Here is a 23,672-nt window from a genome sequence, read left to right as displayed (position 1 = left end):
TTCTTTTCCATCTCTAGAAAGAACCTTATGACACTTCAGAGACGCCAGTTCTCACCTCTATTAGGTGCTCCCAACACAAAGCCTGCTCTTACAGAAAATCTTGTGTGAGGGATATGGCGAGTATGGTGTAATATAACTGCCAACAGTTAGCTTCCATTAACAGTCTCTGAAGATGAGTAGAATTACAGATTGCCTGGAAGCGTGTAAAGGATGTTTCTCAAAAATGCCTGAAATAACAGGGCTGATGGTGCTGTTGGTAGGTGAATCTCACAGCCAAGTTTCTCTGTAGTGCAACCTGCTGTAGCTGACCCCAGGAAGCATTAGCCAAAAATGTTGCTTAATATCTCTCCCATCCTTAACTGTTCCCTTAGCCTAGGTTCCAGCAAAATCTGTTTGGAAAACTGGAATAACTATTTGGCTGGCTTGGCTTCTCCCTGCTAACCACCTTTCAATCATTATTGGCATCACCCTGTAGATGATAACTAGCATATGCCCCCTTATCTAAGAGAGTTATGTTACTAGAATTCATGTGCTGGTTAGGAGATGGAGTGTGCTGTTAACTGGCAGAGGTGGTAAGCAAAGATTAAGTAGCGTCTTTATGTGCATGGCAGAGTCTAGGTATGCAGAGCTGATAAATGGTGTCTGGTTAGACCTAGTACGTATGAAAAAAAAATCTTACAGGTGTTTTTTTGTCTGTTCTACTTAATTGAAGCTATTAGTTGAATATTTGGGCTTTAAAAAGAAGCCCCCTGCATACAGTGACTACTGTGGGAGGTGGAGTTAGGTATTGGTGGTGCCATGTGAATTTGTTTACTTCCTCAGATATTTCTTCAGGAAATGTCCTTAAAAACATAATTCCTGTGTGCGGGCTGGAGCCAAACACCCCATATTTTAAGCTAGCAATTTAGTTCTTTAAAGAGCATGATTTCTCTGGAAGAGACTTAGCTGAGGGAGTTTCCTCATCTGTCAATTTTGAAGGGAAATAGGATTATGTATGTTTGGTTTTTTTCTCTATCTTTGTTTTTAAAGCAAAACTATTTGTGCTTATTTAGGATATAGCTGATTTGGAAATTGGATTTAGGAATTGAAAAATCAGTGCTGCAGGTCTGAGATAAGTAAGAAGGCTTTGTTTCTGAAGTTAAAGAAACAAGCCCTTTAAACTTTGTGTTTAAAAAAAATATTACATAAATGTGGTATTAGTGTGTTAGGCCATTTGAGCAGAATCTGTAGCTGCCTTGGTAGACATCTTGCTTTTTTTTCTGAAATGATGTGCTTCCAGTTTCTTGATGGCATGGCAATTCAGGTGACTAAGTTGAAATAACATCTCAAAGATGTGCTGTATCTTTAAAGATTCTGTACTGACAGCGGACTTTTTGTCACATCAGTAACTTGATGTTTTGAGAAAGAATACTAATTGTGTGGTTGGGGGAAGGACTTAATGTAGCAAACTGCTTGGGTAGGGTCACTTACCAGCATGTGAACTTGGTGGGGGGGTGGGGAAGAGTCTTCCTTAACGTGTGGTTAGCCTTACCAGTGAATGTAAATGTGTCTTGGTGTTGGTGTATGAATTCTGATGACCTCTCTGCAGTCATTGTACAGTTTCAACAGGAATGTTTGGAGAAAAATAATAATACATGCTTGACCAATGAAGGGCAGCATTTCCTCTGTTTTCACTAAGCAGTTAGTGCTTTGTGTTAATCGGTACTCAGAGATGTTACCTCAGTATTCCAGTTGTTTTTCAGCCACATTTTCCCCCTGTATACAATCCTAAACTCATAACTCTCTGAAGAGCTACAGTCATGTGGAGGTATTACTTAACTGTTGTGTCACCTTATTTTTACATTAGGTAGTAGCTGTATACCAAGCTAAAAATTGGCCACGAAACCAAGCATGTCTTTAATATATCTTTTGTTTGTGCTTGCAGTATTTTCTTTTAGGCTGAATGTTGTAATTAAGATTTTGTTTGCCTTACCCAAAGCAGTTTTTGACAGATCCAAATTACTGGTGTTTGATCTGCAGGTGTTTTTCTTCTGTATTTTTGCTGAATCCTCAAGTCTTAGGAGTATAATGGTGTATTCTAGGAAATGAGCTGAAGTAAACCTTGATTTTATTTTTTTCCCTGCCCCACCCCAATATCTTAGGTCTTTGTGGTGTTAATCAAGAATGTGTCCAAATACACAGCTGTTCAGATGCTAGAAAGCAGAGCTAGAAAGAAATTTGGAGTATTAAGAAGTGATGAAATGTTGCTATTTAGAGTATCAGTTTGGGGTTTTGGTCTCCATTCTCCTCAAGTTCAACTTGAAACAGTCAAAAAAGAAGAATCTAGACACTTTTAGGTTAAAGAATAAAGGCATCTTTTACACAGTAATGTGTCTTCTTGCTGCTAAGGAGGCAAGCTTATATTTGAGCTCAGGTTTGTTTCCCCTTAATAAAAAAGGAATGGTTGTTTCTAAGACCGTACATCTGTCCTTTGCAGGAACTGTTTTGTGGATTACAGCCTCTGCGGAAGGGGGAATGTGTGAAACCTCTCTCTCTAGGGCAGGGAGTGATTCAGAGATAAGAGGAGGAAGGTAGTTTTGATCCTCCCAGTTTTTCCCATACATGAAAATAAACTGGAACACTTTGTTTAACAAGAAGCTGGACATTCCTACTATATCTGTATCTGGTGACTCACATGTTGTTCTGGAGCTTTATCATTTCAAAACTTCAGGTATTTTTTTCCTTCTGTTTAGTCTTGTCCTGAAATGTTTTGCCAGTGGAATTTTCCTTTTGAGGCTGTTCTGCAGGTGTGAATTGTTCTCTTCCACAAAATAGTGAACAATGCTTTAATGAAGCTTAAAATTTAAAGTCATTTTTTAAAGTCATTTTATGAGTTGGTTTTCTTTTTTCCCCTCAAGTGCTCATTGTTGTTCAGCCTCTTTGTTAATGTGGGTGCTAATCCTGCTGAAGTTGGGGGAGTTGGGCTTGTAGGAAGGTTGCAGTAAGCACACTGCTGCCAAAAAAAAAAAGGCATTTATTGCTCCTCCCGTCCACTTGGGAAATGATCTTGTTGAAAAAACCCTCAGCAACAGAAAAAGCGTGTTTACAGTTGATCAGTTCCTTGATCCATTTTGTCAGGCGGTCACACAAGAGCTTGTGCTGACACAGCGAAGAGCCAGGAACTTGGGCAGGGAGGAGGGATGAGGACTGCTTTTTTTGGTGGAACTATTCATTTAAATGCCTGTCAAACACTTGCATTGTCTTTGAGGACTCCAGTTGCCAAGAATGGTACAGATCTGTGAGAATTCTTGTATTAAAGGGTAAAGTAGTCTTCCTGATGCTTCCTTTGGATCTTCTATTTGAAAGTGGCTGGCGCAATCCTGGAAAGATAAATCGTGCAGAAATGTTTGGGGATTTTTTGCATGCAGTTTTAAAACTTGAAAGCTTCTTGAGATAAAATTGCCACTGACTTTTTCCTCTGGTATTTGTTAAGGTGCTTGAAAGTGGCGTATTAAGGCTAGAGAGAAAGAGAGCAACAAAGCAGTATTTTCTCAAAAATGTGTACTTTTTAGTGTCACCATTGCCACTTTTGCATCATTTAGTGCAGCGCAGCAAAGGAGTCGCTTTGTATGCTGGCTAGCATAAAATAAATAGTCACAAAGCACATCTGTGATCAGTACAGTAATGGTAATCCAAAAACCAAGCTAGTTTAAAGAAAAAGAGCACTTTCAATGTAACAGTCTGCTAGATAGATGAACATATGCCTTCTGTCCAGCTCAGTCTCTAACAGAAGTGAAAGCTGGCATAACAGCATGCTGGTATTTTTGTGAAGCATCAGCTTGATAAAGGATCTCCTCAGTGATAAATATAGCGGTAAACTTTATGTGCTAAATTTTGAAAAAAGGCTTTTCTGAAGCTTGCATGTGGGGGAAACGTTGATGCTTCTGTGTTAAATAGCTCTAAATGTGTCTTTTGAGTTGAGAAAATGTACTTGTGTCTTTGAGTTGAGGTGAGTTTTTAGAAACACATGAGGATGTGCATGGAAGTTGGCTTCTGGAGAAATACTTAGGATATGGGATGGCATCATGTGTTGAGTTGACCTGATAGGTTACCTCTACTAAGAAGAGGGAATCTCTTCCTCTGAGCTCTTCCCAGCTGCATGTTTACATTGCTTATGTTTTGGCAGCTCTCTGTATAGCAGGTCATGGGCCTGTGACCTGTCTGAAAGGTGGTGAAGTGGGTACAAAGGGGGAAGGGAGAGAGAACTGTGTGGTATTTTCTGTTGGGTTGTTTTTTCTTCTGATTCTGGAACTGAGGTGTTCTGTCAGTGTGGGACAGCATTGCATGTTCTGCCAGCGTTGCCTTGTTCACCTCTGTGGGACTTGGTATACAGAGCATTGATGAAACAGCTGTGCCAAGTGCAGCATTTGTTGTGAAAGTTGATATACATGCTAATTCCTCTGGTGCTTTGGAACTGTTGTGTGTTGTTCTGTCCCAGCATCCCTTAGTTATGTCAGTGTATGGCCAAAACCACGGTTACATTGCAAATGCCTGTGTCTTTGACAACTTTATCAATGTTCCTGGTTTTGAAGAATTGTGTGAAGTAGTGCTACCCAGTAACGACTTCCTTGAGTGAGTCAGACTTAAAATAAGATTAGCAGTAGTACTCTTAATGAACTTCATTTTTTAAAAAAAACCCAACTATTTTTACATCTAAAAAACCCTATGAAGATTTGAGAAAGGCAGATGTCTTTGGTACTGGCTTTCATTGTAATCCAGAGCTGGGTGTTGCAGAGTGTGCAGTCTTTCCAAACCATTGGAGTACTTGTTAGCAGAAATAACTTGAACAGTTGATTTTGTAACAAAAGTATTGTGCACACAGTCTGGGACATATTTAAATTTTTTTTAAACTTTTTGTGACCTTCCAATGCATTTATTTTGTCATGGTAAAATAATTCCTTTAGGCTCTGTGTGTATGATTTAATTTAAATGCCAGTGGAGGGAGGGGGAAAGGTTCTGCTATGGGATAGAGGTGCACGTGTGGAAGAGCACCCCAACCTCAGCTGTCAGGGTGGTGAGTTGTCAGCTATGCTGTTGAAGACTGCTGAAGATTTTTTGATTTTTGGACTCTTGAAAGCCTTTAGAGTTAGTCTTGGGCTAAAATCAGGCTCTGATTTTAGATCTCTAGATGGAGAGCATCTAGAATTGAGAAGGGCAGATGTTTGCAAGTTAATTGTTGCGTCTCTCTTCTGCTAATCTGAGATAAACCGAACCTATTTATTTCTGAAGACCCAACAAAGAAGAAATGGGGAACAGGATGTACTGAACTCCAGTGAACAGTGTTCAGCTGGAGGTATTTCAATCTGGCCACTGGTTCAAGTATATTGATGGTAAATGCTGTGAGTTGTGCTGTGTGGTCCCCAGTCTGTCTTGATCCTCCAGGTAACTTCACATGAAACAAGAAGTGAACAAACTACTTAAAAGAATATAGAGAACATGAAAGTCTCTTGTTTTCATTCAGTTGTATTTTTCCTTCAGTCTTTTCTAGTAGCTTGCTCTGTTAAATTCCAGGCGCTTGGTATTGCTGTCAATGAATGAAGTAGGTTTTCTAGCTGTTTTAGTCTGTGAACTTGAAGATGCCAGCTAAGTGACTGATTGAGAGCTTTGTAAAAGAAAGAAGCAGGAAGTACATTGTTGTGGGTCCTGTTTGTTTCCATAACAGTTAGGATACATTTCAAAATCTGCTATTAACCAAGTCCAAATTCATTACGAACAGCCTATCTGAATGTAGAGCTGCTGAAACAACTATCTGGTTTACAGCTGGGGAAAGGGAGACAAGGACATCATGATCCAGCAGAATCCTGGATTGGAATTTGATATAGGAATACTTTTTTTTAAAGCAGTGTTCACTTAATTGGATTATTATGCGTAGAAGAAAGTGATGGGCTAGGCTGCTTAAAAAGGGGGAGGAGGCTGTTCTAGAAAGTGACTTTTTCTGATTGAAGGTTTTCTGAATCTGCAGGGACTGTGTTCGCACTTAAACTACTCAAGAACTTCCAGTGACTTCCAGCTGTTACCTGCAAAAAGTGCTTAATTTAAAACATTAGACAAAGTTGAATGTATGTTCATATACGCTTAATGATTGAACAACTGGAAATAAGGAACTATCCTCCTGCATGTTGTATTCAGTTTTTTTTGTTTACAGTTCTTGCATTATTATTTGTTCATTGTGTTCTGCGAGTGCACAGCTGAAATTGCTGAAAATACATTGTGTTGTGTTACAGCAGGTGTAAGAGAAAAAGTGTCTATATTTGGGAGCTTGCATACCAATATTAACTAGGTGAAAACAAAGAGCAACTTCTCCTGAAGGAGGCATGTTCTCCTAATTGCAGATCAACTAGAGTGCACAGGTTGAGCATATGTTAGATGAGGATGGTTTTGACCTTGTTCTCAAATTTTCACATTGTAATGGGAAGATCTCTTGGGTTAGTACACATTTTAGAATTTGAGAGGGGTTAGTATGAATGTTGTTGGACTATACGTGATTCGTACATGTGAGAAATTATTATTCTGTCCGGAGGCTATTCACATGCTGCTTACATTATACATAGCTTTCCTGTCATCAGTATTTCCCATGTGGAATTAGGAAGGAATATATTTTAATTTATTTGAAGGAGGATCCGCCCTGTCCCAAATTGTTGTATTTTTTGAACATGTTCCCCATTTTACTTGTGTTTAGTCCAAAACCAGATTTCTTTAGTGCATTGAAAGTTCTTGGACTAAAGGCTTGGAACGTAGTATTACCCAGTGAAAACATGAACCACTTAACTTCCTTTAAGCCCTCTGCTTTCTCTTACAGAAAGCTCCCCTCAGACAAAAAATTATGCCAGGAATCTTACACTTCTGATAAAAAAACCCTTTAAAAATGATTATATAATGCTGTGTTGTTTTGTCTCACTTTTACACCTTTGTGTATGTTGCATTTGAGTTTGTATTGGGCAGTTCTACCACAGCAAAACTGTAGGGGCTTCTGTAAGAGACAGAAAACTCACTGCATGAAGGCAAAGACAGAACGGTGGGGAATTTGTCTTGAGGCGGTTTCTTTTTAACGATGTTCTAGTTTAGTTCATTTTCAGGGCAGTGCTATGGATGTGTAAAGATACTTGATTTCCTCCTTTTTCCATGCATAGACTTGCTTTCCGGAATTTAAATCAAAATAATAGGGCTGATGTAAGCACTCGCTGGGGAAGAAGGCTCTTTGCTGGTGAGAAGTGTTACTCTCACTCTGTGCCAGGATGCTGCTTACTTGCTAGACTGTAAAACTCTATTTAGCTGTCAGTTTCATTTAGGCGTAGATGAAGACTTATTTCAGAAATATTTTTATATTGTGCATCTGCCTTCTGTTTAGAGATTGATTGTGGAAGAATAAGAGGCTGCTAATAGAATTCAAGACTATTAACTTATGACTCTTGACTGGAGTGTTGCAGTCTTACTTCAGATGGAGCTAGCTTTTGACATCCCTTGCCTTGGAGTTCCTGGAAAAAGTGCTCTGAGCTTGTATGTGCTGTTGGTGAATCCTTATAGTTGCCTTAGCTTCCTGGCATTATGTTGCTAACTTTTCTTTCAGTTGTTGTTTTACTGACCCTTGAAAGAGACATCTTCTATGAAATGCTAATGCACTGTGAATGTGCAAATCCCCCAGCTGTTACTGGGAGGAGATAATACCTGTTTAGAAGATAATACCTCTCTGGATGTGGAGTTGTCATCTTCCCTGATCCTGCCAGAACCTGATAGTTCATGCAAGCTGCCAAATATACTTTGCTAGCGTAGTGCTGCTGTTAAGGGAGGACAGATCTGAGGAGGGTAACGTGAAGGCAACTGGGCAGCGTTATTCCATCAGACAGGTCATAAACATCTGAGTCAGTTTTCAACAGTCAGTCTTGAAACCTTTTTAGTTTTATGCAGTCGTTTAAATAGAGATAAAAAGCTGAGGATGGGTTTATCTTGGTACTTACAAAGGTAGCAAAGCACAGACTTTCAAAGTACAGTACTTTCAAGGATAGTAGTTTCCTTGGAGCTGTGGAAAACCTAGGTCTCAAGAATACCCTGTTAAGGCCTTGTAAGGATTAGAATTTCATCCTCTCCAGCTTTATATGCTTACTGTAATGAGTAATGCTAAATGAACAGAAAATACTGAATGTGGCAGCAAGGGTCTTGAATGCCTTGCCCTAGGCCAAGTGAAGAATATGCTGGACAGAAATGAAATATCTGTCTTGGGAGAAAGCTTAGATTTTGAGGGCAATAATCTTGGACAGTCGAAATGTTGTTAGGTAGTTGGTACAGAAGAAAAGTATGTGGGTTTGTTAACAGAGGTTTCCTTATCAATGGGAGGTAATGGAACTGAAAGAAGGGTGGTGTGATAGTCAGATAGGCAGCAAAGAGTATCTTGTGATTGTGAAACTCAAGAGAATGCTCCACTGCAGTTTTTGGCAGAGAAGTCTGAAATGCTCAGAAGGAGGCACTGAATTATAAGGATAAGGGAATAAAAAGAAATTGGAATAAAAATACATGTTAAAACCCGGTAGATTTTTACCAGGTTAAAGGCTTTAATTTTTCAAGTGCCTCCACCCCAATAATAAAAATAAAAGGAAGAAAATAGACTTCTTTAATTTGAATTTCACTAAAGCACCAACCTGCAGGATGTTGGAACTTAGTCAGGCAGACCACTGCCAAGATGCAATTGCTGTAAGAAGTGAAGAAAAAGTAAACAACATACTGTGTAAAAATGGGAAAAGCAGATGAAGGTTGTGACTTCAGATCGGTCCTGAGGTTTGGTTTTGGACTGACTTGATTTTATGTGATCACTAACCACTAAGGATCAAGAGTAAGGAGTTTGACGAATCTGGAGAGAGAAGCAGGAACAATAGGTTTAAAGCTCATTTTTTTGCACTGACATAGAACTAAGGGACCATACAAAACGCACCAAGTGCTGACTGATGCAAACTGCTATGAAGTAGAGGTCATGCTTTTATGATACAGCAAGACTTTTTTATTAGGAAAAAAAAAACCCTAAGTGGCAGAGAACAACATGTTTAGTGTCTTAGTGGTTATCTAAACTAGCTACTGATATGATAGTGATGAAAGTTACAGGCACAGGTGGGCACGTAGCTCCTAATGAAGGCTGATAAATGCTAGTGCATTATCTGAAGTGGTGTGTGTCCTTAAGGGCATCTGTTTGGGGAAACATTCAGTTCTGACTTAGTTGTAGAGGGTTTTCAAAAACTCTGGTGAAGGACTTGGCTTAGTCCAGCAAAATGAATGTGAGTAGGAGTATCTTGCTCTAAAAAAAGGGAGAAAATGACCTAACACAAAGCTGAAAGCTCGTTTTAGCAGGAGGAGGGGGAGATGTACATTAGATGGTGGATAATTGTAGTGTGTCATTTTGACTTGTTTACCCGTTAGTGTGTGTCCCTGCTAGGTTAGGTTTCTTGCTTTTCTTTTTTTTCTTTTTCTTTTTCTTTTCCCTGTGCTGTTTTTAAGATGATTTTGGTGACTGCATATTCTTTAATCAGAATAGCTTCAGTAACTGCATCTGATTTTGAGGGACACAGGCTCCCTAGATTTTTACATGGTCATTGCATTTAAAAGTGTTTTAGTGATGCCCTCCTGCAGCATCCAAGACAGAACAAAGAAAGTCCAGACTACAGAAAGTCATCCCTTCAGAGTTTGATGACTTGTAAAGACATTTGATTGATTTTTGTTGATTATTCTGTGGGTGGTTTCTTCTCTTGGACGTGTTTTTTGCTCTCCCCTTAAGCAGTAACAGGAGTGCTCTCCCAGTGCTGGCAATAAAGCTCGGGACAGAATGTATAATGGGCTGTGTTCCTAGGTGCTACACTGCCATGTCCACTGCACTACTGCTGCTAACTTGCATGTGCTTCTCACCCATGGAGTCGTTCAAACGCAGGTTTGAAGAAGCCTTTGGAAAAAGCTATCTGAATGTTACTTGCAGCATTGAATGTTTGTCTTTCATATAAAGAAATGCTTATGTATCTTATCATGGTTCTTTGTTTTGTGTTAGAAGAGGAAACTTGGTAATTTGAAAGGCTTAATGATGGAATTTTCCCCTTTGTGGAATAACTGACTTCTGATTTCATGGGTTTTCCTAATCCACGTGAAAATTCAATTGTCTTTTCAAGTGTATCCTGTTGTGTTCAACACGTTCAAATACATGTTTTTTTTGTGTGAGAGATACCTCAGTTTTCAAGGTATTTCATGTGACAGTGGGGTTTTTGCCTCTTGGATACTTGGAAAATCAGAATGTCACAAAATTTGGCTGGAAAATCACCCTGCTTTCTGGTCTTAAATGTCTCAAGAACTTTTTGATTCTTTCTGAAGTAATTTTGTTAGGACTCTCTACCTAACTGCTGGAAAGAGAAGTACTTGGGAAAGCCATGCTGAAGGGGATAACCAAGTGATACTTTGTACTGTATTGAAGGGCTATTCTCAACTTTTCTTTTTTTCCATCTCAAAATAATTTGTTTAGTAATGAATGCACTTCGTGGTTCTGCTGAATAAGGTGTTAGCATCCGCATGGGATGCAGTTTAAACAACCCAACCTTGACACTGCGCGCTCTGACTCTGAAAAACACACACAAAAAAAGTGTTTTTATATGCTTTGGGACAGTTGGTGACCAGTACTGCTTGATCAGCTGTAAATAGATAACAATGTGCTTTTGTGATATAAGAGTGGGAATTGTCCGATCAATTGTTCAAATGCTTACATTTCTGGGTGCCAGAATCTGTCTCGGATCAATTGTTAAAAAGCTTGTGTTTCAGGGTGACGTAATCTGAGTGATGCTAGTTCAAAATTTGTGGTGGCCTGTGTGGTACTAAGAGGTGGAATGAAGAATCTTCTTAAAAGCTGTCCCCTAACTCTTGAGCATTTATAGGTCTGCTGTGTGCTTCATCTTGCATGAACTGTGGTGTTCTCCATTTGGTCAGATCATGTGCTTGCTATACTGGTGCTGTAGGGGGAACATAGCGTAGAGTAAACCAGCCTTGATTTGTACTCATCCCTGCTTTTGACTTTCTCAGAATACTCTCTAGGGATTTCATTTTGTCTAACACACTTCAGCATAGCTTGAAATAGGACTTTCTTCCCTCTGTTTTTGAGCAGTGACGTACCAAGTTTGTCTTCTCAAGCTGCACTTCAAATGTTTACTCTCCCACCTTCTGTGTGGGGAACATAAGGGCTTTTCTGTGTTTGAGGCTTACAGAATGTAAGGGACTGTAATGAGACAGTATAGTGGATGTGTGTGTGTTGTTTTAAGGTACCACTTTTTTTTCAGAAGAAAAGGCTGCTTTTTATTAGTGTCTAGTCATAGGTGAAAGTACTGACTATATCATGCCATTCAGAGTAAGGCAAAAGAAAGATAATGAGGTTTGAAATAGAAGCTGAGATGTTTCAAAAAAGGTAGCTGTTTTTTTCCTAAACAGCTAGTTCAAGTAATTCATAGAGATGGACTTGAAAGCAAGGAAGAAATGCATTTGTGTTCACCTGTGCAAAGCTTGAAGATAGATTTCCTGATGTGTGTTTAAACCCAAAATGGCACAGTAGGAATATTAAAGATTAAGTAATCACAGACATCTAAATATTTTTGGTTGATTATTTTTTCTTCAGATACCTCTCTTTCTTGCAGTAAGAGAATGGAAGCGTGTATGAAAGCCTTTATGTTCTACTGAAGATCTGGTAGCAACATCAAGTAGCATTGGGAATGGGCTTTTTGGAGTGTGGTATTCCGTGCTCATAAATGTTTTTTACATTAAGTAGTGGATGTCATTTGACAAGCCAGTTTCTTTTTAAGCCTTCAGCAAAGGGCTGCAGATGCAGGTGGGCTGGGAGAGGGGAGATGAGGGAACAGGGGCACAAAGGGGATTACAGTATTGAGATTTTGAGTGTGAAAGCAAAGAAAGTGTGTGGTGAGTGTGACTTACTTTCAGTGGAGTATCTAGCTGGTTAGGTCATTTGCTGCCCTCATTGCTCACATGTAGCACCCAGCTGCTCATGGTGTTTCTGATGGTGTAACACAGCTTGAGAAGCTCCAAATGATTTTTTTCAGTTACAGTTTTATAAAGGAAGTTATGTTGTTGCAGAGAGAACTCTGTCTCCCAAGTGAGATGAGAAATGGTTCAGCTCTTGAGGTGAGTTTGTTTCTCCTGAAAATCTTGTACCTGATTTGTAAAAAATGGACAAGATGATGCCGTTCAGCTTGCTTTACGTGGAACAGACAGCTGCTTTTGTTCCTGTGTTATGCTGTCTTTCCATTGGAAAATGTAATCAGTGTTGCTTAGGTAAAGTGTCTTAATCTCAGCAGAGAGTTGAGTGTTTAATGCTTTTTTTGGTGTGTGTCATATAAGGTATCTCTTAATGCTATCTGATGCTTGGAAGACTGAATAACTAGTCTTTTGAGACATGAGTGTTATGTGGGAGGTGGTAGCTCCTTTATTTTTTTATTTTTATATAAAGACATCCTTCAAGTTGGCAGGGATAGCTTTTGTACTTGGCCTAACATTGGTGTATAATTGCTAGGTTGCATGAGCACAGGATCAGTGGCAAGGGGCTGCTAAGGATATTATTACAAATGCTGACCTCAAAGTGCTACTCCAGAGGAACCATAGAATTTTGCCTTGTGATTCTCTGGGCGGACAACAGTTTCTTGCAGAAAGAAGGCTGTGATATGGATGGGTCTGTGTAATGCATTTCCCTCAAGGCAGCTAAGACTTCTACGGATCTTCTTGACTACCTAACTTCTAACTTCAGATTGCTGAGTTTTCTCATCCGTAGGTACGCGTGTCCTGTAAAATTTGATAGGAAGCTGGGAGAGTGTTACTAAAAGTGATCCTTCAGCAAGTGCTGTTGAGACAAACCTAAGTGGGTTGAAGCCTATGGTAGATGTTGGCAAATGTTGCCTTGTCCTCAGAGTTAACTGCCTGTAAGGGTAAGTCATTAGATTTATATATATATATATATTAAGTTAAAACTAGCTGAATAGCAGATGAGATAGTAATGGCTGGATTTACCAGTTAACTCTTCCAGTATAGTACCTCTGGAAAAGAAACTTGACCATCCAAATTCAGAGTTTGGCAAGGTATTTGGCGAACAGCGTAAAAATTCTTCCACAATATGAGTTGTGTGGGATATATGAAGTTCTGACAACAGGCGCAAGACAGGTTATACAGTGTCGAAGATGAACAGCCCATAGAGGAGGTGCTCCTAGAATGAATTTTAATAAAACAGTGTAAAATCTTGGATGTTACCAGAAGTGGAATAATGGTATTGACTGCCTGAGCAGGTGTAGAGTTTGTGTAAAATGAGGGACTTTCTGAGAGCTGAGTAGGATGTATTTCCAGTTGGTTGGGGTTAAAGAACATGATTTTTAGCAGAAAACATAGCTGGTGCCTAAAACTTAGACTGATCAACTAGTAATTCTCTTTGTTAGTAGTCAGTCTGGTAGGCTTTCTAAAACCGGGTAAGAATATTCTTGCTGTTAAGAGAGTATTTATTACACTTAGAGTGTTTTTTGGGAAAAGATGATGTTGATTAAAAAAAGCAATTACTGCTAGCATTTCTTCCAAGTCAAAATGTGAATTTAATTCTGTTGGCCCTTAGACCCTTTTGTGCTCTGCTAAAATGTGTTTGAGAGGAGGCTTTTGTGAGGTTGACATGATTTATTATGCTGTATTTTTTGAACTGGAAAATTAAATATTTTGAGAGCTGCAGATAGGATTGCTCAATGACTTTGACCTGATGTATGCAGGATGGGTATCACTGTCACCTAGTGTTTGAAGGAGCGTGTAAAATTTCATCTTCTTGGTCCATGTTATCACTTGATGTTTTGGGTGAAGCAGAGGAGGCATACGGAGCTGATGATGGTTCTCAAAACTGCCTTGGGGAGACCTTGCTTGGCACAGCCAGTACCTTTGTTACTGGTGTCACAGGCTGTTTGTGGAATTCTTGCCACCGTCAAGCAGTGGAGGAGAAAGGGATGGGGTGGTTGGAACGCCAGTGGTTGACAGTGCAGCACTTAAGGTGGTTTAGTTGGTTTTAGGAGGTTTTGCTTACCATAGCACAGAAAAATTGTGGGCCATGCCATAGATCTGCTTAATCAAAGGGTTGGGGGTGTTTTTTGGGTACATTTTTTGAGGAGTGCGCTTTGCAATCGAGAGCGGTTAGGATAGGATGGTTAAGGAAAACCACCTGAAAAGTGGATTTGTGAACTTCATTGGGTCAGAATACGTACCTTCAAGCATCTGCTGTGTTGCTGGCATGTACCCAGTCAGCCCCTCAGCACGGAGGAACTGGCAGCAGCCCCTGGCAGCCAGAGGAGACCTCGTGTTGGGGTCTCCCTGTTTTGGGGGCCACCGAGTGAGTTGGCCAAAGTCTTGGCAACACTTTGAAGCCCCTGGGAGTGTGTTTGTGTGGGCTGTGCTGGACCTGTGGGTGGTGGAGGAGGTAGGTGAGGAGAAGCACCAAACACTCGGTGGCAGGGGAAGGGTGGTGGAATGCATTATGGAAAACATAAAAAGCGTTAGGATTTTCTTTTCTTCCTTATTCTTTCGTCCTTTTTTTTTTTTTTTTTTTTTTTATGAATACTCAGGTGCCCTCCGGAGGCCAGAGTGGAGGGACCCCAAGGCGGAGGCGCTGGCCGGGGCTGCTGGCGGGGCGCTCCCTGGGGCGCGGAGCGTGGCCGCGCTGCCCCGGGGCCGCCGCCCCCCCCCGCGCTCGGGTGGTAGGTGCCCGCCCTGCGCGGGGTGGAACAGTCCATTTCCTGTTCCCGTGCTGACAGCGGGGGGGAGCGAGCGTGCTGCTGCCGGGCGGCCGGCAGCCCGTCCGTCCGTCCGGCACGGCGACGGCGGGGGGCGGGAGGGAGGCAGGGCGGGCATGGCCGGGCGGTGAGGCAGGGCGGAGGCGGCGGCCACCGCAATGGAGGCGTACGTGTTGGAGGACATCCTGGAGGTAGGGGCGGGAGAGGGCCGCAGAACAAAGGGGTGCGCGGGGTCGGCAGGGGGAGGCGGCGGCGACGGCCGAGCCCCGGGAAAGCGCCTGGCCCGCGGGGAGCGCGCCTGCCCGCCCTCCCTTCCGCCGCAGGGCAGGCCGCCCCCCGCCCGACCGGCCGGGGCTTGCCTTGGGAGGCCAGCGCACGGTCGGGGCCTAGGTGGGGACGCGGGGCCGCCCCCCGCGCCGCCGGGCCTTCTCCCGGCGCGGGGTCTGGGGCCGCGGGCCGCCGGGCCCTGAGGGCTTGGGGCGGGGGTGCTGGGGGGGGGGGGCCGCCGGCGCCCTGCTGAGCGCCGCAGAGTCGGTGAGTGCCTGCTGGAGCCCCGGTGTGTGCCTGGAGCTGACACTGCAGGAGATTGCACTGGCTTCAGCCCTTGCTGCAGAACAACTGGCTGTCAGAACTCTTCCCCCACCCCCCAGTATTCCTGTTTCTTGCCCGGAGTATGTGTTAGGCCTGGAGAATTTCTGTCACCGTGTTTTCAGGCGTCTTTTGAGTTTAGTCTGCATTTACTTCCTCAGCAGAAGTAGATCCCACGTGATGAAATAAATGACATTTTCCTTTTCTTGGAGTGAGACTTGAAAAGGCTGTTTCAGCCAGATGAGGAGAGGCCAGCATAGGAATTGTAAAGTGAAACTTCTGCTCAGGGATACAGACTTCTATTCCAGATTATCTTGGCTGTAATAGTTCAAGGAAATATCTTTCTTTTTTTGTTGTTGTTCCTGTGGGTTTTCTGTGTTTGCAAGCAAAACCGTGGTTTTGTTGCCAGATGACTTCTCAGAATATGTGTGTGTATTCTTTATTGTAACAAGAAGCTACAACCTTATTATTATTATTAACCTGCTGTTAAAATTTGAACAAAACAGTGCTTTCAGTGATGCTTGACCTGTAGGCTTTTTTCATTAATGGCCATACTGACATTGCTCTTTACCTTCCTGTAAAATTTTAAATCAATAGAAATACTTGGTGACTTCCTCATGAACCTTGGAACTGTGTAACATAATGACATCCACAATGTTAACACAGCTGCTCAGATAGTGCTTAAGAAACTGGTAGAGAGGTGTATGAGCAAGACATTTTTACCAGTGTCTGTTTGTGTGGCTGGCTTTCTTTGATGAGATAAGACTAGAAGTGAACTGGGGTTTCTGCCATCAGGCAAATATTTCAGTACTTGTCTTACTGAATACTGAAAGCTTTTTCTTTTTTTTCCCCCCTTATTTTAATCAAATTGTCATGTGCAGCTCCATAATATGTCACGTTAATAAAGTAATCTGTGTTTATTAATGGTCTTGGAAAGGCAGTTAGGAGATTAATTTTGTCAGTATAGCAATATTTTCAGTTTGTATGTGTGAACTAAGCAATTATATCTTGCTTCTCAGGGTAGGATGCATGGACTTTTCTTTTGATAGTTTCATCACATGTTCTCTTCCTGGTCATGAGACCAACTGTATCCGGATAAAACATCTTCCAAAATCAAGTATGGCTTGTCTGACTTAACTGTGTTTAAACTATGACTGAATCAGTTGTTCATGACTCTGAAATACTCCTGGTAGCAGTGGAGGCTGTTTGTAATTTTGTAGTGCATCTGTAGAAGCAGTTTACGCTGCTTCTTGTGCTGGTCTTGCATTCCCAGTACGAGTCTAGAAGTAAAACTCTGTTCCCTCGGAACTTCTTTGTATTGTAACTTTGAATGGTGTGTTTATGGTGTGTGGGTTTTTTTCCTCACTTCAGGGCACTTCACCCCCCCTCCTGTGTAACAGTTTCTGATATTCATTCAGACAGCAGCGTGAAGATTGAGAGAAGTGCCTTTGCTTAGGCAGGCGAATCTTTGTCTGGTCTCTTTTACTGGACAGACTTGGTACTGCTTAGTATTTAGATCTCAATTTGGAGAGATCGGTCCTTGCTTCTTCATGAAATCTTAAAGTATGTTTTCATCTCAGAGTTGGTTATAATTTAAAGCAGGAAGAAAAGGCGTTGTCTGTAGCCTGGTTATGTTGAGTTAGCATCGAGACTGAGGCTCAAACTGCATTAGAGGCCCTTACTGCAAGAAGAGAGTGGGTGCTGCTGGGGCAAAAATCACTTCTGAGTTAAAAAGGTAGATTGTAATCAAGTAATTCATAGCTCACATGTTCTAGCTTGCCCTAGTGTGAAGGCTGCTTTCTTGGGGAGAGGAAGAAACAAGATGAGGTAGAAGCATAGGCTGTACTTGATTCATTACTGAAGTTGAAGGACTCTGTTAGAAATAATCTTTTGCAATATTTCTTTCCTGTCAGAGGATAATACTATGGTAACTTCAGCAAATTGAATGCAACTTCAGGTGGAAATGGTCATTGGCTTGGAGGGTTTCATGTGGTGTCCTGGCTCTTTGTGTGTTTATGGTGCCTTCAAAGAAGGTGTACTTAATGTTGAACTTGAGCTGGCATCACTACTGTCAGCTGAAGATGAACATTGTCTTGACCCTGTTAATTGAATCTGGTATTGTAAGCGCCATGTGGGAATACAGTTGAATACGATTTAAGTACCGTGGGGTTAATCTGCAGTTAGCTTCTGCTCATTTGGTTCTTCTGATGTGTATCTTGGCCATACTTCTTTTGCTGATATGTGACCTAACTGACAAAGAGGCACTTTTTTTTGTTGGTATAACTTTTCAGGTTTTGGCTCATATGTGCTAGTGGAGGAATAATTATGCTGTACCTTAGGATGGCATTCACAGAGAGGAATAAACCTGTAGTTGTGGTTTTGATGCTTGAGTTAGTCAACAAAAACATTATCTCGTTTAGGAGGAAAGGAGGTATGTTTTGTCCTGGCAGATGAGGATGTGGTCTGTGTTGTCCTGTGTTGAACTCTGACTGACAGCACAGAAATCTAAAGAAGCTTGTGACAGCAGAGGGGTAAACTTATATTCCCTGTGTTGATTTGGGACTACTTAAGAGAAACAACCATGTGTTCTGACCTTCAGATTCTTTGAAAGCTTGTTTGTGCTTGACTTAAGAGAAGCAGACTGGAATACAACACAAGCCCACATGTGGTGGCTTTATGTTCTTACTAAGTGCATTTAAAAAAAATTCCTTTAACTTTCTAGTTTAAGGTAAAGGTCTTCTACCTACCTTGAACTGAAACTCAAAATCATTGCAAACAAACTTACTGTGGTGTTGGGAGTATTTCCTGACTGCAAAATTTATTTTTATTTAGTACTAGAGTCATAGGGATATTTTAATAATCTCCAAGATTATACCTCAGTTGCTTTGTATGTAGCTGCCATTGGTGTCTGTAAGAGGTGAGGTAATTTGACTGAATTGTGTATTAGACATTCAGTTGTCTAGTTGAGCCACAGCGAGGACAGTGGGGCATAGCTTATGTGGTGACCAAAAGCTTTATATAGAGGGGAGACTACCCTGCTCGAATACACAGGTGCTTGATGGAACAATAATGGAAGGAAGAGCAAACATAAAATAGAAGAATAATGTCTATAACATGTGTTCAGAGATCAGGGAAGCCTCTGCAGTGCAATTGTTTTTAGCAGGCCAAGGCTTTTAATATTAATAAACTTCATAGTCTCTTGGTCTGAAGATTAAAATCAGGGTTCTAGTACAGTATTTCTGTTCTGGGTATTAGTTCATTTCCCATGTTTCAGCTCTTAAACAGGCTAATCCTTTCTGTGTTTTTGTTATTGTAGGTGGTTGGTTTTTTTTGTGATCTTGGGTGTTTTTGCTTATTACCTGTTTTCCTGACTTTTTAAAGAATTTTCTTACCTGAAGTCAGCATTGGCTGCTGATGTGCTCCAGCATTTCCTAGTGCTTCATTGCAGTTCATACACTGTCAGAGCAACTTCTGCGTGCGTTATTTCCAAGTAAGTTGGAGCACTGCTGTAGTGTTCCTTTTATTAGGATATCATTACGGAGGCTGGGCCACATCTAGTCCCAACCCCAGATGGTGAATACTGGAAGCTTATGTTTCTGAATGGATCCAAGGTAGGAAAATTTCTGAGGTTTACTCTTAAGAAATACTGAGCTAATGTCAACAAGAGGACCTCCACTTCAATGCTGTGAGGTCTTCCCCCACAAGGATTTTTAAAAGATTGGGTTGAAGCTAGTCACAAGGCAGCAAGAATGCAGTATTCACCGTATGGATGGCAAGAGCTGGACTCTTACTTGGTGCGGTGCTGTGAAGTTGTGCTGTTGTCTGATAGTCTGCAGTGGAAATGAACTTTTTATCATGATGCATGTTCTGCTGAAGAACATGACCATACGATTTGTTAGTCATTTACATCTGGTCAGCGCACTTCTGTCACTCAACAGCTAGCTGATCGTGCCATAGTTTGCCCAAACTTTAAGAAAAGCAGATGGTTTTAGTTGCTGTGTTAGGGTGTGGGACTAAATTGTTCTGAGGTGAACTCATGTTCCAGAAGCTCTCTGGATGAGTGAGAACTGAACGTAATGGAACGTGCGTTGTCTGAAGGATTGTTCGGGGAAGAAAACTGGCCTGAAGGAAAGCAAGCCAAACATGCTAATAGAAGAGGCATTACTAATTATTAATTATTAATAATTAACATTATTAATATTAATGTTCATCAGCCATCTTACATTCAGGAGGTAGCACTAATACCTGTAGTGAAGATGGAGTAGGAAGACTAGGATGCCAGAACTTGTGCCATATCATTGTTGGCTGGTAATATCACATGAGTTTTAGGAAATTTTAAAGGAAAAACACTTTTTTGTCCTTATGAATAGGCTGGAGAAAAGAGGGGCTTTCTGACCTTACTGGCTGAGATACTTATGCAGCTTCCTGATCTACTATGCAACTATTTATGTAGCGAAAACCTCTTTGTGCTGCTGCCATCTTCCCCCAGCTTGGTGGAGATGACAGAATGGTGTCAGTCTGACTTGAATAGCAGTGATGGCAGTGACCTAGGCTCTGGTAACTTGTGTGTTTGCAGCTTCATGAAGGTGAGCAGAAACGAGAGTGAACCTGCCTGGTTGATTCCCATGGGCTCTTTCTGTATTGCTGCCTAGTGCTTTCAAATGAAACATGGGAAGGTAATTTCCCTTCCCTTGAAACTGTTTTATCCCTAATACTACCTCCTCTGCCTGTTCCTGTGAGGCAAAGAGCTTAGAACAAGCCTGATGTTGAGTCTTCTAGAAAAGCAGATCCTATCTTTGATTTCTGGTACTTTCCCTCATCCAGTTAATTTGGTAAGACTGTTTTGCAGGGCAAGGAACTAATTTTCAGCTGCTGGGTCTGGGTTCCTTTGTGCGATGAGCAAGGCGTAAAAGCTGGTAGATGTGATTTCTTTGGGTCCGAAGCTGTTTCCTCCTTGACTTGCAGGAAAAGATTACAAGCTTGATGGTATGTATAGTTGGAAACTTCTTGTTGTTTATGCTTTACTGCTTTTGTCTTTTTTGGTAATGGTTTGTTCTTGGTATAGTGGTATGAAAATGCAATTATTGTGTGAAAAACCTTTAAGGCAGCGAGTAACTTTGTACTGGGTAACTGCTGTTTGAAAGGTCAACGTTAATCAGTGATTGTGTCTGCCAGTGAGTGTCTTGCTAACTGGGATAACTTATCCAAGGCCTGGACTATCAGGTGGGATCAGATGATCTGCAAAGGTCTCTTCCAACCCAGGCTCTTCTGTCTTTTAAGCTGTTCATTCAAGTCAGGTACTTAATCAAAAACAGTAACAGAACTAAGAGACACCTTTTAACAGGTGGATTTATTTAGTGGTGTCCCCCCCCCATACATCTTGTCCTTAAACTTCTGTAGAAATGTATAGAAAGAAAAAAAAAAAGTTCTCATGGCTAAGGCACTTGTCCCTTTTTTCCAGCATGTGCATAAAATATCTTCAGATCTTTGCCTTGCTGGAATTTGCTGGCTGTGTTGACTGATAGGAAGTCACATGCTTTAAAGCTGTAACTGACACTCAAAACAACCTGTTATACTGCCTCGGGATCAAAATTGTGCGAGAAGGAAACCTGGATAACCAGACAGTATAAATAGTGGTTCTCTTTAACTTTATGGCGACTACCTCTTGTGCTGTGCAGTAGTTGCAGAGTTTCTTCAACGCTGTTGCACTTAGAAATATTCCTGCCTAGTGGGTGATGGATTTGAAGGTCTTAGGTATTGTTCTAGGAAGAAATGTGTTGTTGCTACCTCTGTGTGGACAAGTGTGTTGTAATAGGAAAAGGAACTTTGTACTAGCAGTTTTATCTGTGATCTGAATATAGCTGAACATAGTTTGTGCTCATGGGAGAGAAGGAGAGGAAACAAGTCATGATGCAGCTTGTCCTACTGACAAGCTGATACTGGAGCTATGTTTGTGTAAATGTTGAATAAATATGCTAAAATATCTTTGTGGAACAGATGTGATCAGAAGCATTAAGGAGAGAGCAGAAGTCAAAATTGTGGTAGTGATTTGAAGCAATGCGGCATGTGATTTTTGTATCTAGCATGCAAAGGGAACAGTGAGAAGGACTCCACTCAAAGTGGCTGTCTTTCCTCTGCCCTTAAACCTTGATATATTTTTTTTTTCATAGAGCCTCTTTTCGATATGAGGGGAAAAAAAGACATTTGGATTTAGTCAAATACTTATGCATTGCTTTAGCTACCTTCACAAGTCTGTTAATTTACCATATGTAAAAACTGTTCAAATCTGTTCAATATGCAGAAGCTTTCAGTTGGGTGTGCCAAATAGAGCAAAAAAAATTAATATTGTAATTCATTTATTAGGTATGCCTAACAGCAGTTTGTATTGAAGGAGGAATTCGGGGACTATCAAGCCTGTCAGAACTTAACCAAATGAGTTGAAATTATTAGAAATAATTCCTTCTGTGCTCAGTTCCCCAGGCAGTAAGAATAGGAATTTTAATCAGATACTGAACTCTACTGTCTCCTACTGTAACTTTATCCTCTCACTTCTCATCAGAAGAGAAGATTGGTAAGCTAGGCCATACAAATTCCTTTATTGAAAAAGAAAAAAGACTTGTAAATGTCAAAAAAGGAAAGGAGATCTACATTGTTTCAGTTGGTTCTGTTTTGCTTTTTTGTTGGGGTCAGTTTTTATGTCTAAGTGTGGTCAGTTGTTTTGGGGCAGTTGCATAGTTAATTTTCTGTTTAACTCTATAGGACAAGAATAAACAACAATAGATAAAACTGAAATGACTTGGTGATTGCAAAGCTCTTGACCCAACTAGTTGTATCTTCCCAAAATATTTTTGGCTAACTTCATAAATGTCTCTATATAGTACTTTGAATTGGTGATGCTGCATGATGAGATGTACTGAAGGGAGATTTCAGCAAGATAATTACATGGAGAAAAGCAGATGTCCTCTAAAGGATCTCTGGTTCCTGTTTTCCCCTCCCCTATCCTGATGGATTAAATTGGTTGCAGGCTGCAGAAATTCTGGAGGCAGTATACTAGCAAGATTTTAATTGTGATCGGTGCGAAACAAAACCCGGGATTTCTATAGTTGCCCTGCTGAATGTCATGCAGGGTTTGATGTGCTTGGGATGAACCCTTTTCACTGATGTTGGCTTAAAGCACTTTCCTTAAGGAGCCATTCTGCAGTTTCCTGGCTCTGCTGGGATGGTGAACTTTAAGCAGTGGCACTGTGGCTGGTCTCTTTGCTGTTTCCTAGCTTTGGAAGTTAGGGCAGGAGGGAATGGTAGCTAAACCTGTATATGCTAAACGGTTGAGCAATTATACTTAAACATGGAGGAGCGTTTGCTATGTCTCAGTCTTTTTTATTGGTAGAGAAATGTTTGAAAACGGTCCTTCTGGTAACTAAGTTTCCCCATATTGTTTTTCTTGTGGATGCTAATGCACATTAGAAACATCTCATTGCCTGTTGGTCGCTTAGTGTAGCATGGCTTGATTAAAGGAGCTACCACCTAGGGTCAAGAAAGGTTAATTGTGGGATGTCCGTAATGTTTCTTGGGTTTTTTAGTCCCTGGGAGAGCAGATTGCGAAGAGAGGACAAAGAAAGGGACGGAGAAGCCTTGTATTTCTGTGGTGACCTGTACAGTGGACTGATTCTCTGATGACTTTGATGGGAGGAGAAAGCTGTGACTCAGCTAAGCTACACATTGCATTGAATGAAGAAAAGATTTGTACTAGCATTCTTGCATTTTGTTTTACATTGCTGCACACAACTTGATACTGTGTTGCTGTGAACAAGTCCATGCGCACATCAGTGTTTCATTCATGCCAAAGGAAATTGAGTTGGACTCAAACAGAAAAGCTATTTGTGTGTTCATCCTGTCCCTCCTCCACATGTCCTCGTTCCCTTCTGCTGCTTCATCCTTCATTGCAGAGCACTTGCTTGCTGTTGTGAAGACCAGCCATGCAAAACTGCTTACAGAAGGGAATGATTTCCTGCCAAATTTGTGTAAGAAAACATGTGGGCAGCTTTAAAACTATTTCTGTTTCAAAACCAACTGGTGTTAATGCAGTTCAGGCCACTTGCTCACCATGGTTTATGCTCAGTAGCCACAGTGAATGACAGAATAAATTTGTGTGTCCTTTTGGTAACTGTGGACCTTATGCTGAAATGCACATGCGGGAGTATGTGCAAAAGTGATCGGAATTGAGAATCTGAGAGGATACTTTGGGTTTTTTTTTAACAGAAATAATGAGGAAGAAAT

At 41.1% G+C, this 23,672-nt stretch overlaps 1 protein-coding gene across 6 annotated transcripts in view; it reads left to right on the top strand.

The window, feature by feature from the left end:
- The window catches only part of ANKRD17 (ankyrin repeat domain 17), a 95,025-nt gene that overhangs the window by 6,050 nt on the left and 65,303 nt on the right, over window positions 1–23,672 (top strand). The window contains exon 1 of one of the 6 annotated variants that reach the window (XM_080407962.1): window positions 14,823–14,998. The exons of the other annotated variants lie outside the window; for them this stretch is intronic. Coding sequence (XP_080264088.1) covers window positions 14,966–14,998 — 33 coding nt within the window. The 5' untranslated portion in view covers window positions 14,823–14,965. Of the gene's footprint in view, window positions 1–14,822; window positions 14,999–23,672 lie in introns of those variants that run through there. 6 annotated transcript variants of the gene reach the window in all.

This window comes from Falco punctatus, assembly GCF_963210335.1.
Source record: "Falco punctatus genome assembly, chromosome: 1".
NCBI lineage: Eukaryota > Metazoa > Chordata > Aves > Falconiformes > Falconidae > Falco > Falco punctatus.
This window is presented reverse-complemented; position numbering and strand designations above follow the sequence as displayed.